Genomic DNA, 15221 nt, shown 5'->3' with positions numbered 1-15221 from the left:
ATAAGGACATGAATCCTATTCATAAGGACTCCACATTCATGACTAAATCACTTCCCAACGACCCCACCTCCAAATACAACCACAATAAGAAAAGATTTATTTCTTACCTCCGCCTAAGAGATAGCGGGACAGTGAGTGGGGACTCTGAGCCCAATAGTCCATAGACAATATATATCACTCAGTAGGCATTTCATCTAATGTTCGAGAAAAAACAGGTAAGGGTGCAGCTTCAGCAACAATAACAGAGCTTATTGCCAGTGTCTAACAACGAAACGTGTCTCTGACACCATCTGTATTGTATGGATCCACATAAACTTAAAACAGCCCCACCTGTATGCAGAGCTCTCTCTGGGTGTCAACTCTATAGAAAAGCTGTCACATTTAAACCTCAATGTTCTAAGGTCTGAAGTATCAGACCCCAAGATGACAACTATTTAAATAGATAAAGCGTCTAGTATAGTACTGAAATCATGAACCTACACATTTACTGATACTGTTGGGAGAAGATGGCAGCAAGGTAGGTGGGAGCAGAGCCTAGTTCTCCCTGTGCCCAGCTGGAACACCTGGCTGATCTACGGAGGAACACAGTAAACACCCAGTGGAATCCCAGCTTATATAAAATTTGAAGGCAAAAAAATGCAGGGCACATTGAAAAACCGATGGTGAGGAGATTACTCTGTGACAGTAAAGGCCCTGGGATCTGCACAGGGACCAAGGCTGCTGTGGCCCCAGCTGGACACATGCAGTGGATACAGGGAAGAAAATTAGAGCACCAACTCCCTCCCCTACCACAACAGGGAATGCAGTCTGGCTCCAAGAGGGACCTGAATGCTGGAAGTCGCTGGGGGGAATAGAGATGAAGTGGCAGACACACAGCAATGGTATACATCCACTCAGACTGTGTAGCCCAGGACACCAGAGAAACTGGGGTCCTGGGCTACACCTGGAGAAGGGAGGAGTGGGGCTATGTGGTGCCCTGACTCAGATAGTCTCCACACTGGTTGGAAAGTTGGGCTATGTAGAAAGCTGGGAGATTGTGAACAGTTACTTTGTAAGGAACTCTCAGCAGTGGCTGGCTTGCCCCAAGGAAGATTTCAGATCCTGGAGCCCAGAGAATGACAGCAAAGCTGAGCAAAATCGGGAACCCAGCATGACTCCGGCTCCATGCTCAAGATTGACTCAGGCTGTGCACCCAAAGACTGAGTGGCTGATTTGAGCCTGGCAGCTCACAGACGACCTGGGCCAGCAGAGGGCAGAAAACTGATTATTGCAACCCAGACCTGGTCCCCATCCTCTCAAAACTATAAGAAGGGAGAAAAGCAAAGCCCAGCCACCCTCTTCCTGTGGCATATAGGAACACCAACACAACTCACTGAAGAGGTTTAAAGTCAGCAGGAGGCGTATTTTTTTCCTTTTGTTTTTTCATCGCACACATGAGACAATAAGATGTGGAGTTATGAATGAACCAGAGACAAATAGAAAGGGGGAGCGCAAGACTAGCCCACAAAACTGAGAAACTGAAAAAATGTCACTTTGCTATCCCATGGAGCTGGCATTTTATTTTTTATGTGTATTATACTTATCTTTTTGTTATTTTTACCACTTTTATTTTATTACTACCTTTTATTTCTCTTCCTTATGTTTAGTTGTCCTCATTTTCTTTCTGTTTCATTGCATTGTTTGACTGGCTTTTCTTATTCTCTCTTTATTGTCTCTTTAATTATCTCTACAATTTTTCTTCTTTCACTTCACCCCTATTACAACAGAACACAACTCTTGATCAGATACTTTCTATTCTGGCTATCCAAATTATATCTTTCTTGTCATATTATTGTTGTTCCAGTACTATTGTAAATAATTCTTGTTCCATACAATTGTACATACTACACAGCAACTCTCCCTGATCTTAGCCAACTTTACTTCAATCCTGAGCATTGTTATTACTGTAGTTAACTCTACTCTCTCTCACTCTACCCCTACTTTCTATCCTTTAATCTCACTATGCCACATTATCTAAACTTTCTCTGTTTTCTAGATTCAGCTCACAATCATCCTCCCCACTAACAAGACTCCTATCTTTCTTTTACCTTTTGTAAAAAGTGGCTAGTTGGGTGAAATATCACATGCTATACTTATCCAGAGAATCTCCTATGTCTTCTCTACTTGGTACTTTAAACCCCATAAAATGCCCTCACTCTGTCTTCCCCCATTTTGCCTACCCCCTGCCACTGATCACATACAACAATAGATGGGAGCTGCGAACATCAGTACGCCTGCTGGAGGAGAGAAACCACCAACAAAGGAACCACCAAATGGTAAAAACCCAAGTCCAACAAGAGAGTCCACACAAACAGAAGAAAGGGAAAACCTAGAGCATCCAGACAAGGAGATGAAAGAGACCACACCACTGAACCCCATCAAATTCCTATCATTAGGAATTAGCAAAGACAGCTAGCAAAGTGAAACATTAGGAAGAACAAAAAAAAAAAAGTCACCTAAAATTAAGAGACAAAAAAAGAACATTCAATCAAAAGGAATGGAAGATGCCCAACTAAAAGAGCTGAATGAAATAGAGGTAATAAAACTATCAGACATAGAATTAAAAATAATGGTTGTAAAGATGCTCAAAGGACTAACAGACAACTACAAGGAACTGAGAGAGAACTACATCTGCATGAAAAAGAAGTAGAAACTATAAACAAAAAAAAAAAACAGGGAGAAAGGAACAATAAAATCTCATCAATAAAAAACACATTAGAAGGAATTGCAAGCAGGCTGCATGAAGCAGAGGATCAAATCAGTGAGCTGGAAGACAACAACAACAAAACAACAACAACAACAACAAATATATCAAGAAAAGCAAAAGAGACTCAGAAAGAATGAAAAAGTGGTAAGGAAACTTTAGGGCAACATGAAATGGAATAATAGCCATATACCACAGATACCAGAAGAAGAAGAAGAACAAGGCATAAAAAAACCTATTTGAAAAAGTAATGATGGAGTTACTTAATCTGATGAGAGAAAAAGTCACACAAATCCAGGAAACACGTAGAGTCCCAATCAAGAGGAACCCCAACAGGCCCACCACAAGACACAACATAATTAAAATGGCAAAATTCTAAGACAAAGAGAGAATCTTAAAGGCAGCAAGGGAGAAACAGGAAGTCACTTACAAGGGAGCCCAGACAACGCTAGCAGCTGACTTCTCAATGGAAACACTCCAAGCCCAAAGAGAATGGCAAGAAATATTCCAACTTATGATACCTAGAGGCCTGTAACCAAGACTACTTTACCCAGCAAGGCTCTCAATTAACATGGAAGGCCAAATAAGGAGCTTCCCAGAAAAAAATAAATCTAAAAGCATACATCTCCACCAAACAAGCTCTGCAAGAGATGCTAAAGGGACTGCTTTAAGAAAAGGAAGGAAAGAGAGAGAGAGAGACAGAGAGAGAGACAGAGAGAGAGAGAGAGGAACACAGGTAAAAAAATGACAATGAGTAAGAACTTATCACAATAACCTTAAACATAAGCAGATTAAATGCTACAATCAAAAGACATAGAATAGCTGAATGGATAAGAAAGCATGACCCACACATACACTGCCTACACTCAGAGACCCACCTCAGGACAAAAGACCTACACAGAATGAACGTGAAAGGCTGGGAAAAATTTTCCAAACAAATGGAGATGGAAAAAAAGCCTAAGTAGCAATTCTAATATTAGACAAAATACACTAAAAAATAAAAGGCCATAAAGAGAAATTCAGTAGGTCACCTCAAAATACTCATGGGAAGAATCCAGCAAGAACACATAAACAGTGTAAATACATCTTCACCCAACATCGGGCAACTCAAATACATAAACAAAGTCTTGGAGGACTTCAAGAAACATATTGACAGCAGCACAATCATAGTAGGGGATTCCAACACCCCACTGTCAAAAATGGATAGACCTTCCAAATAAAATATCAACAAAGATATTGCAGCATTCAGTGATGTCCTAGATCAGATGAACTTAACTGATATATATAGAGAGACTTTTATCCCAAAGAAGCAAAATACACATTCTCTTCAAAAGCACATTGAACATTTTCAAAGATAGACTACATTATAAGACACATAACAAGCCTCCACAAATTCAAGAAAATTGAAATCATATCAAGCATTTTCTCTGAATACAAGGGACTGAAACTAGAAATCAAACTTAAGGAAAAATTTAAAAACACTCACAGTCATGGAGAATAAATAGCATGTTATTAATGATGGGCCAAGAATTAGATCAAGGAAGGAATCAGAAAGTTTCTGGAAACAAATAAAAATGAACTAACAACAACCCAAAATTTGTGGGACACAACAAAGGCAGTCCTGTTAAGGAAGTTCATAGTGATACAGGCCTACCTAAAAAACATAGAAACATTTCAAACATTTCAAATAAACAACCTACCCTATGCCTACAAGAACTCAAGAAACAACAACAAACACAACCCAGAGCAAGTAGAAGGAACAAAATAACCAAGATCACAGCAGAATTAAATGACATAGAAACTAACAGCACAATTCTAAGGATCTATAAACCCAGAACCTGGTTCTTTGATAAGATAACCATAATCAATGACCCTTTCAGTAGATTCATCAAGGAAAACAGAGAGAGGACACAAATAAACACAATGAGAAAGGAAAGGGGACAGATTACAACTGATACCACAGAAACATGAAGGATCATAAGGAATTACTATGAAAAAGTATATGCCAGAAAATTTGAAAACCGAGGCAAAATGCACAAATTTCCAGAAAAATATAATCTTCTAAGATTAAATGAAGGAGCAGAAAGCCTCAACAGATCAGTAACACCTGATGAAATTGAAGAAGTAATCAAAAAACTTCAACCCACAAAAGCCCTGGACTAGACAGTTTCCCAGTAAAATTCTACAAAGTATTTAAGAGAGAGAGCAAACCCCTATCCATTAAAAACTATTCCAAAAATTCAAGAAGATAGAACACTCCCAAACTCTTTTTATGAAGACAGCATCATCCTAATCCCAAAACCACATAAAGACACAACAAAGAAAACTTCAGGCCAATATGGCTGATAAACATACATGCTAAAATCCTCAACAAAATATTGGCAAACCACATCCAGCGATACATTCAGAAGATGAAACACCATGATTAAGTGGTTTTCATCCAGGGATGCAAAGATGGTACAATATTCACAAAACAATACATGTAATACATCACATAAACAAAAGCAAAGACAAAAATCATATGGTCATATCAAGAGATGCACAAAAAGCATTTGATAAGGTACAGCACCCATTTATGATAAAAACACTCAGCCAAGTGGGAATAGAGAGAATATTCTTCAACATAATAAAGGCCATAGATGAGAGACCTACAGCCAACATCATACTCAATGGGCAAAAACTAAAAACTTTCCCACTAAGATCAGGAACAAGACAAGATTGTCCACTTTCACCACTTCTATTCAACATACTATTAGACATCTTAGCCACAGCAATCACACAAGAAAATAAAAGGCATCCAAATTAGAAAGGAGGAAGCAAAACTGTCTTCTTTGCAAATGACATGATAGTATACATAGAAAATCCTATAGACTCCAACAAAAAATTGTATGACCTAATAAATGAATTTAACAAAACAACAGGATACAAATTCAAGATTCAGAAATCAAACTCACTTTTGTACACCAACAATGAAACAACAGAAACAGAAATCAGAAAAAAAATCCCATTAGATATAGCAACAAGAAAAATAAAACACCTAGAAATAAACCTAACCAAGGAGGTAAAAGACTACTCACAAAACTACACAACACTAAAGAAACAAATTAAGAAAGACACAAACAAATAGAAATATATACCATGTTCATAGATCAGAACAATTAACATCATCAAAATGTCCATTTACCCAAAGAAACTTATAGATTCAACTCAATGTCATGACCAACTCAATTGGTCAAAGTACCAATGACATAGCTCACAGGTATAGAATAAACACTTTAAAAATTTCTGTGGAACTATAAAACACCCCAAACAGCTTCAGCCATTTATGAAAGAAGAGTAAAGTGGGAGGAATCACAATCCTGATATTAAACCTCATGACAAAGCCACTGTAATTGAAACAGGCTGATACTGGCATAAGAACAGACACATAGCTTAATGAAACAGAATAAAGAGCCTAGAAATAAATCCAAGTCTCTATTGTAAATTAATGTTCAACAAAGGGGGCTCAGAACAGCTCTATATACCAGTTCCCCTAACAAGATCATCTCAGTGACCTATCCTCAACTTCACTGACTTCCTTCTGCTTGCTCAGATCTACTGTTGAGCCACTTTAGTGGATTCCTTGTTTCAATTATTACCTACAATTTATTGTGTTCTTTTTCATGATTTTCATCTTTTTATTTATATAAATCACCTGCTGTTGAGACATTGTTTTATAGTTTTTCCCTTCAGCTTTTTAGACATGATTTTCTTTAGTTCTTTCAATATTTTAAAATAACTACAGTCTATGCCACTGATCTTACAAGTTTCCCCATTACTGAGAAGGATCAAATTATTGTGAAACATGACAAAATTACTAACTGTGATGGTGAAGTCTCTTATGACAGTGCCACTTGAGGCAAAAGACAGCACAAAACAATGTTGGTTTCTTCTCCTGAATGACATGGTATATACTTCAGCCATGCCTATACTTTTATCAGGCCATCTCTCCTATAGTCAGAACAGACAAAAGTTACTGAATCAAATGTGGAGCTCAGAATGGCCTTCATCATTCTTACACCTATTACACATGATGACCTGCCTAAGGTATTTTTGATTCAGTTACTTGGAAGTTTGAGCTTGCTATGTTTGAAAGCCCTGGTGCCCACAGAAGAATATTTGTACCAATGAACACAGTCATTGTTCCATTAGGTTTTCAAAGGAAAATATCTATTGTTATATTGGGCTCCCCAGGCTGATGAAACAGGAAGATCCCTGTACTAAGTTGAGTGCTTGATTCTAACTAATAACAGAAATTTGGGTTGCCATACACAAATGAAGGCATGAAATACAATGTCTCCTTCTACTGCTGTGCCCAGGAGACAGCAGTTAGAAATGGGGAAAACAACAAAACATAACCATTATTGACTGCTATGGTAAGACTGGTTTGAATCGCCCAACTGGATAACATTCTCTGACTAGCCAAGAAATTGGCAGAAAGTGGAAGGAATACAAAGTTGGTGATTGAGAACTTATGGTTGTTAACTTTCATCACATGACAATCTGTGGAAGCTTAGGCTGAAGTGGATGTTTTATTTTATGTAACCATTTCTTTATCTCTTTACCTTTCCTGCCTCTGCTACGTCATATGAACACAATTGGTGCTTCATATTTCAATTAGGTTTCACTTGGAGTATCTCTGAGCTGAAATCCATTGATGACATGGAAGTTCAAAGGACTTTTTGTGTTTCCTGTGTTGGGGACAGAGTTTTACTTTCCATCCAAAGTAATAACTGAATAGTGGCAGTGAACAAGGTTTGGGGTCATGGATGTGCTACATTTGCTCCTGTAGATCCAACTCTAATATTTTCCACCTCATTCTGGGCCCTGAGAAACTGACCACCAAAATGGTCATCAGCCAAGCTAACTCAACCTTTAGCTGTTGCTTAAGCTCAGCCAATAGAAGGAAATAACAGGAAATCAGACAGCGAAGAGACATCAAGATATTAATTCATCTGCTACTTTCCTTCATGGCCAGCTTGGAAATGGCTGTCTCTCTACTCAAGGCACAACTCCTAACAAATGAGCCTCCATTTTATTGTTACAGTTATTCCCCCAGTTTGAAAAAAATCTACTCCTTTTTCCACTTCATAACTGGGGTAGTAATGATGTCCCACTGTTGCTAATCCCAGGTACATCACCATTTTTTAAAGTTCTTTTTTTAAACATTGTTTATTGTTGTTCAAGTACAGTTTTCTCCCATTTCCCCTCACCACACCCCACTACGCCAGCACTCCTCACCTCTCTCCCCTGTTTACACCCCCCTTGTTATTGTGCCTGTGTTCTTTATAATTCTTTCTGCTAAGCCTTCACCCTTTTCCCTTATAATCCCATCCCCTCTCCCATCTGGTCTTTAATCTTGTAAACTCTTTGTAAATAGTTTCCAGTTGTTCCTTTGAAGAGTGATCTCTCTTTCTTGGAGGACACTTGAGATGTTAATTTTTAATGAACACATTTTTATAGAGAAATAACCATAGGCATCCCCATTAAAGCTACAAATAAGTCCAGGTTTCCTCTAACCACAGTTATTGTATCATTTTATCCTCTGCTAAGTATTATAAAATGAGAAATATGATATAAAATATTAGAAAGATATTGTAAAGAAAAGTCATTGATATCACTACTTCTCCGCAAATTCCAAAAGGTAATTGAATGCTAAATAAGTAAATAAATACTAAGATTTTTCATGTTCCTAGAAAGAATGATTCAATGCAATCAAGATATCAATTCCTTTCCAAGTTAATTAGACATTTAATATACTGTCTGTAAAAATCCTGGTACGTTTCTAAGACCTTTGAAATTATTCTAATAATTATGTGGAACACAGTTGTTGGAAACAGAAACCATTGTTTTTAATGAGACTATTGTGTAATATGCTTCTTAACAGATATCAAAAGCTACTTACATGACCCAAAATAATGTAGTACTGTCTTAGGCATAATAAACCAATCAAAAGAAAGGAGTCTAGAAATAGGTACACAGGTATTTGGACTTTATTGTAAACATGACATATCAGATTAGAAAAGGAGGTTGCACTTCTGAACAACGTGTTGAAAACTTGGTTTCATCAGAAAAGAGAGCCCTTTGTAAAGTAGATTTAAATTCTTTATACACATACACACACAAACGCACACATATACACACAAGCAGCAGTGTAACTGATAATACATCTTTAGGAGAAAAGTGTAACCATCCATAAAAGTGAGCATGTAAACAGCCAACTTAACACAAAGTAATTTCTTCAGGATGTCCATAACAGCACAGAGGAGAACATTGGCTACATGGGTTGATAGCATGTGGTATATTTAGACATGGAATAATACACAGCAGGGAACTGGTGGGACTACAGACACGAGCAACATCATGATTAAATCTTGGGAAGTCAACATTTTGAGTAAAAGATTCAGAAAACTTTGTATTATGTAGCATAATTTTAATAAATGTAAAGAATATGAAACTGTAAACTGTAATTTAAGGATTCATACATATGCAGTTAACCTATTTTTAACTAGGATTAATTAAAAATTCAACATTGGAATTATCTCTGGAAAAAGGAGCAGAATGGCATACACAGGTAATTTCAATATTGATTGTATTCTGGGTATAACTTACATAAATTATTGGTATGCATGAAAAAATACATAATAAAATTTTTAAGTAACAAAAGTTCTACTTTTTTCTACCTAGGAAAAAACACTTACAAAACATAGATGATGTTCCTACAATAAAGTGACAGCAATTCCATCTTCTTTCTACTTTGTGATGTTCTGGAGGGCTACATGCTGAAAAAAAATTTTAAGACAAGATTGAAAACCAAAATTTTGTTTCTATAAAAGCAAACCATTATTAAGTCTATAATTTAAAGTATTGAAGTTGAATGCAACTTTTAGGGAACACAGTGCTCGGCAAAATAATACATATTTTCACCCAATCTTCAGTGTCATGAAGACAAAATAAGCTTCATCTACTCTTTGAAAAATGGCAAAAATACGCATAATAACTGGTAAGGACAAGCATAAAACTATGTATTCAGTTTGAATTAGTATTGTATTCTACACTCTCATCAAGAGCTAGAATCTGTTATCATTGTCAGCCATTCCATCCAGGGTCATCCCAACCTGTGAATATATCCAACATCCCATCTAACAAAACTGTTCCATGATTGTGCATGTAAACAAACATGGTATCATCTCCCATCTAAACATCCTGAACTTCAAATGCACAGGAATCAAATGAGAAACACAAGTAACATTGAACACAAAATGTTTGTCACCTGCAAAAATCTGTTGTATGAATACAACAATAAACATTACAATTTTGAAATAAAGTACAAATTGACAGTAATCAGATGGGAGAGGGGAGAAGGATGCTGGGGAAAATAGACAAAGGGCCATCAAGGAACATGTATGAAGGACACATGGACAAAGCCAAAGGAGGTAAGTTCAAGGGTGGGAGTTGGACATCAGAGGGGCAGGAAAGTATGGTGGGATGAAAATGGAGACAACTGTACTTGAACTACAATAAAAATAAATAAAACCACTGCTTTAACCTTAGAAATTTGTTCTAAACATTAGCAAGTCGATTTCTCATTATTTGGGGTAAAAGCAAATTTTCTAAGGTAGCTTGTTTTCACTTTTCAAGGGAAAAAATACTCTGCTAAAGACCCATTTTAATATAAACCATGGAGAACAAATTAACAGTGACCACAGATGAGGAAGATGGGGGTCGGAGGGGAAAAGCAGAAGAGGCAGTCCAAGAAACAAGAATAAGAGACCCATGGACATGGACAATATGGAAGGCATTGACTGCCGAGATGGGAATTGATGGTATAGGGCAGGGGAGGACAATGGGCAAAATATCAGGACAACAGTAACTGAACAATAAAAAATGTTACAAGGTGAAATTAGTTTATTTTTCCTAATAATAAGAAAAATACATGTGCCTTTTTATTCATCCTTCACAATTTCTGTATTACACTGATTCTAACATCAAAGGATAATTTCTTCTACTTTTTGATACAAGTATATGAGTAAAGAAATGCATCCCAACAGAACTCATTGAGCTGACTAACCCATACATTCTTAGAATGCACTGCCTGTTTGTTGCTTCAGAATTACTAACAAGTGCACTCAATATGAATGACACATTCTCATTCTGTCCATAGCTAACTTCTTCCACCAGAGTTTTTTCATAGCATTTGTCATTTCTGCATTTCTCAAAGTGTATATTAGAGGATTCAACATGGGAGTGATAACAGTATAAGCCACGCTTATGAATTTATCAACAGGGAAGTTAGAAACAGGTCTCACATACATAAAAATGCAGGGAACAAAAAAGAGAACAACCACTGTGATGTGAGAACCACAGGTAGACACGGCTTTGCGCCTGCCTTCCCAACTGTGAGTTTTAAGGGAACTTAGGATGACTCCATAGGATATTAGTAGACAAATAAAGATGACCACACAGATTGTTCCACCATTGGCAACCACACTGAGGCCTAAGATGTAGGTGTCAGTGCAGGCAAGTTCTAATAGTGGGTACATGTCACAGCCAAAGTGGTCAATGACATTGGGACCACAAAAAGGGAGGTTGTACACAAAGAGAAGTTGGACCACAGAATGCACAAAACCTCCAGCCCAGGACACCACCAACAGCAGCATGCAAACCTGTCTATTCATGATGGTTATATAGTACAGGGGCTTACAGATGGCCACATAGCGATCATAGGCCATGGCCACCAGAAGGAACACCTCAGAACCTCCAAAGAGGTGTTCCAGAAACAGCTGTCCCATGCAAGCTGAGAAGGAAATTGTCTTTTGACCACAAAGTAAGTCTATGATCAATTTGGGTGAAATGGCAGTGGAATAGGCTGCATCCATGAGTGACAGATAGATAAGGAAGAAGTACATGGGGGAGTCCAGGGAGGGACTGGCAAGAACAGTCACCACAATGAGCAGGTTGCCCACCATTGTCACAATGTAAGTGAGTAAAAATATGACAAATAATGCTTTTTGGCCCCCAGGATCCTGAGTGAGGCCCAGGAGGACAAATTCTGTCACATTGTGACTATGTCCCATTTTGTCTTCTCTAAAGCCTGTTTCCTGAATGAGAGGTCAGGAGAAGGGACCTGTAATGAAATGATGAACACACTCGGAACACATCCATGATATCTTGGAGTACATATTCATTATTGTATCTTCTACAGGGGTTTACACACAATAAATGTTTGGTCTATGTGTTCTTCTTCTTAATATTGTATTGTACCTTCCCTTCACAATCCTGTTTCTCCTAAGATGATTTTGTTTAGGCTACAAGTCAGAGGTTCTCCCACTAAATCTTAGTGGATTGTCAACAGAGAAAAGTACCAAAGGCCCCACGGCCAGTTGTGTATTTCATAGAGCATTATTTAAATGGTCAGTCCTGGGCATACAAGTCAGCAATGACTTAGTCTCTGCTGGTGGCAAAAAAAAAATCCCCCCAAAAATTGGCATGAAGTCAATCCTCTGAGTTGGTAGTATTTGTGGGTAGGGCCTTTATGTTATAATTGATGAAGCACCAAAAATCACGTCTCTTTTGAAATAGCTCACTTAATACTGTGATAACTTGCTATGAGTTATTCAGTCTTTTAAGTCTCAAAGAAAGTTCAGTCTTCATAGATCTCTCATTAAATTTCCACAGACTGGAATACATCAAACAATGACATTATTAGCACGTTGTACCCTAAAGCAATTAATCAATTGGACTCTGTGTCAGCAATTTTTCCGTTTTTTCCATCACTTTTTAAGAAGTTGTGATTCTCTCCATGTAATCTTTGTCTATCCTACAACCCTTAACACAGAGACACTATTTAGATTTGCATGAAATATTTTTGAATTTCACTGACTCATGACTGTCATGAACTCTTACATTACCACTCGGTATTATTTATTTCAAAACACCTAGGGTGACCAGGTATTGAGAAAGAACACAAGCCCTGAAAGGAGAGGTAGAAGACAATGAGACATGGTGATATTTATAATTCTTCCAAGGTAATGAGAGTGCTCAGAAATGGAGCTAAGGTGCCCTGGTTCCAAAAATCAGCATACTCAAGGAAAAAGCCCAATGTCAGTGTAAGAAGGCATGGGATTGAGTCATTACTGTGTGTAATTGCATCTCTGCCTCAGCTTGCTCTTTGGAAAATAAAGGGTTGAAACTAGACAATCTCAGAAATCTTGTCCAGTCTTACCTTCTATGGCACTCTTTGTGCAACCCTATTTTACATTCTATTTTACTGACTGTTTCATCCTTTTATAATAAAATGGAAATGTCAAATCCTATAACTATTCCTTAAAAAATGCTACCCAGTGGTAAATGGGATTTTATCATTATAGAGACCAAATACTGATTACAAGTTATTCTATTCACTGTATACTTATTTAATACCCAAAACACCCTTTCATGGGTGAGTGTAGAACAGTGATGAATCACATGGACTCTGGATATGCATTGCCTGTGTTGAAATCCAGACTTCACCACTTTCTACTATGTGACCTTCAGCAATTTAATAAACCTTTCTGTGCCTCAGTTTCATCCTTTTCAGAATGGGGACACCAATAGAGCCTGCCTCTTGTGTTGTTGTTTCATTACAAGTAAATAGAATACAAACCTAGAATACTTCCTGGCACCCAGTAAAGGATCAATAAATGATAGCTATCGTTAATGTTCTTGAATGCTTCACTGTCAACATTGTATCACAAAGAATCATCTGGGTCTTTGTCAATGTGGTAAGAATTATAGACATAGGCCAAGGATAAAAATATATTATAATTTATGAACCCCTATTTAGGCATAGGATAAGATTGTACATCTCAGGAATTATATATTTAATTACACATGAGTAGTAGTAGTCACCTGTGATGGAATGTATTTGACTAAAACCAAGCAGAATATCAGGGAAAAAATTGGGATGCATACATCATAGGAACAATTTGATAGCATAAAATGAAAGGAAAAAAGGATCAAATGAGGAAGGAGAAATTATATTTAATAAATAAATATCCACAAGTAATAATATTAATCTGATAGTTAGGTGAGATCAATATTCTTTTAAAAACACTTATTCAAAAAAATTTTGTTTCTTGAGGAACTGTTAGAAGCCTGATCCCCTAAGACTTCCAGGGTTTCCTTGGGAGGCATCTTACAATGCCATAAGAACATTATGCTTAGCGAAACAAGCCAGGCAGTGAAAGACAAATACAATATGATCTCACCTTTAACAGGAACCTAAATAACAAAACAAAGAAGCAAGCAAAATATAACCAAAGACACTGAAATAGAGGACAGGCTCACGGTGACCGGAAGGGAGAGAAGAGGGAATTTAAGGGGTCAGTGGGAAGGGCTCACAGGAACAAACTTAAAGGGCACATGGTCATAAACTAAGGGGAGGGAGGTAATATGAAGGAAGTGGGGAGGGTGGGAGGGGGGAATGGATTGGGATTAAAAAGGAGAAAACTGTATTTGAACAATGATTAAAATATAATTTAAAAAAATAAAAAGAAAAAAAAGAAAAAGAAAGAAACACAAGGCACAGAGTAATAAAAAAAGCAAAGAAAATTATTTTTGAAAATTGATTCCTCAATTCCCCTACATCTGATGGTGAAGGACAAAATTAAAGAACAGAGAATTGCACCACCATAGGTACAGACCTAAATTTTTTGCTTCTTTGTTGCAGAAGAAAATTACAAAATCACTGAAGTTCAAAGATACACAAGCTGATTCCATTCCCATAGATCTGGAGGGCGACAGAGGGAGAATGTACTGAAAGTTTTACCCTTCTTTAGAAGCCAGCTGTGAGGACCATTCTACATGCCTCATTCACATTGCTGCTTCCAGTTTATTCAAAAGCTCTACCATTGTTGAAGCTGTAGGCTGATAAAGGCACACCTACTGAAGAGCATGAGGATAGAAGGTAGTCTATATCCAATTCTCTTTCTCTCATTCCTTATTTTATGCAGGACTACCTAGTGCCCTACTCTTATTATTCAGCAATGTTAGATTTCTCAAGATTAAATCTCCTACTAGCGAGTTAATTATTTAGATATAAAAACTGGGTATATAATCTATTCTCTCTTGTTTAAGTCATCAAAGATCCAATAATGTAAAAACTCACAGATGATATTATTGGACTTTAACTTAAACCGCTAAGTTAATACTTTTCTATTTTAAAAAAAACATTATTTAACATGCTTTCTTAAGAGTATGGCTTTTTAAAAAGATTAACTAAGATTCCATAGTAACAAAAATATCCTCTAAAGTACTTTAAAATTACAGTTTTATGATTCCATAAGTGATAATAAACAAGGCACTTCCAATAACACAGATATTTTTCGATATGTACCAATATGGGTCGCTGTGCTAATTTTTCATTAAATTTATTGGGATGACATTAGTTAGTAAGCTC

General features: G+C 37.1%; 1 protein-coding gene across 8 annotated transcripts in view; it reads right to left on the bottom strand.

Annotated features, from left to right (window-relative positions):
- Nucleotides 1-15221, bottom strand: part of LOC114500110 (olfactory receptor 4A5-like) — a 133826-nt gene that overhangs the window by 10888 nt on the left and 107717 nt on the right. For 4 of the 8 annotated variants that reach the window (XM_036029417.1, XM_036029415.1, XM_036029418.1 and 1 more), the window contains exons 2-3: nt 14592-14704; nt 10860-11909 (exon numbers count right to left, since the gene is read on the bottom strand). In XM_036029417.1, coding sequence (XP_035885310.1) covers nt 10912-11859 — 948 coding nt within the window. In that variant the 5' untranslated portion in view covers nt 11860-11909; nt 14592-14704 and the 3' untranslated portion in view covers nt 10860-10911. The remainder of the gene's footprint in view (nt 1-10859; nt 11910-14591; nt 14705-15221) is intronic. The other 4 variants (XM_028516702.2, XM_036029421.1, XM_036029419.1 and 1 more) reach the window with 1 other exon arrangement.

Source organism: Phyllostomus discolor, chromosome 6, assembly GCF_004126475.2.
Source record: "Phyllostomus discolor isolate MPI-MPIP mPhyDis1 chromosome 6, mPhyDis1.pri.v3, whole genome shotgun sequence".
Lineage (NCBI taxonomy): Eukaryota > Metazoa > Chordata > Mammalia > Chiroptera > Phyllostomidae > Phyllostomus > Phyllostomus discolor.
The sequence above is the reverse complement of the archived record's forward strand: the minus strand, read 5'-3'. Positions and strand labels throughout refer to the sequence as shown.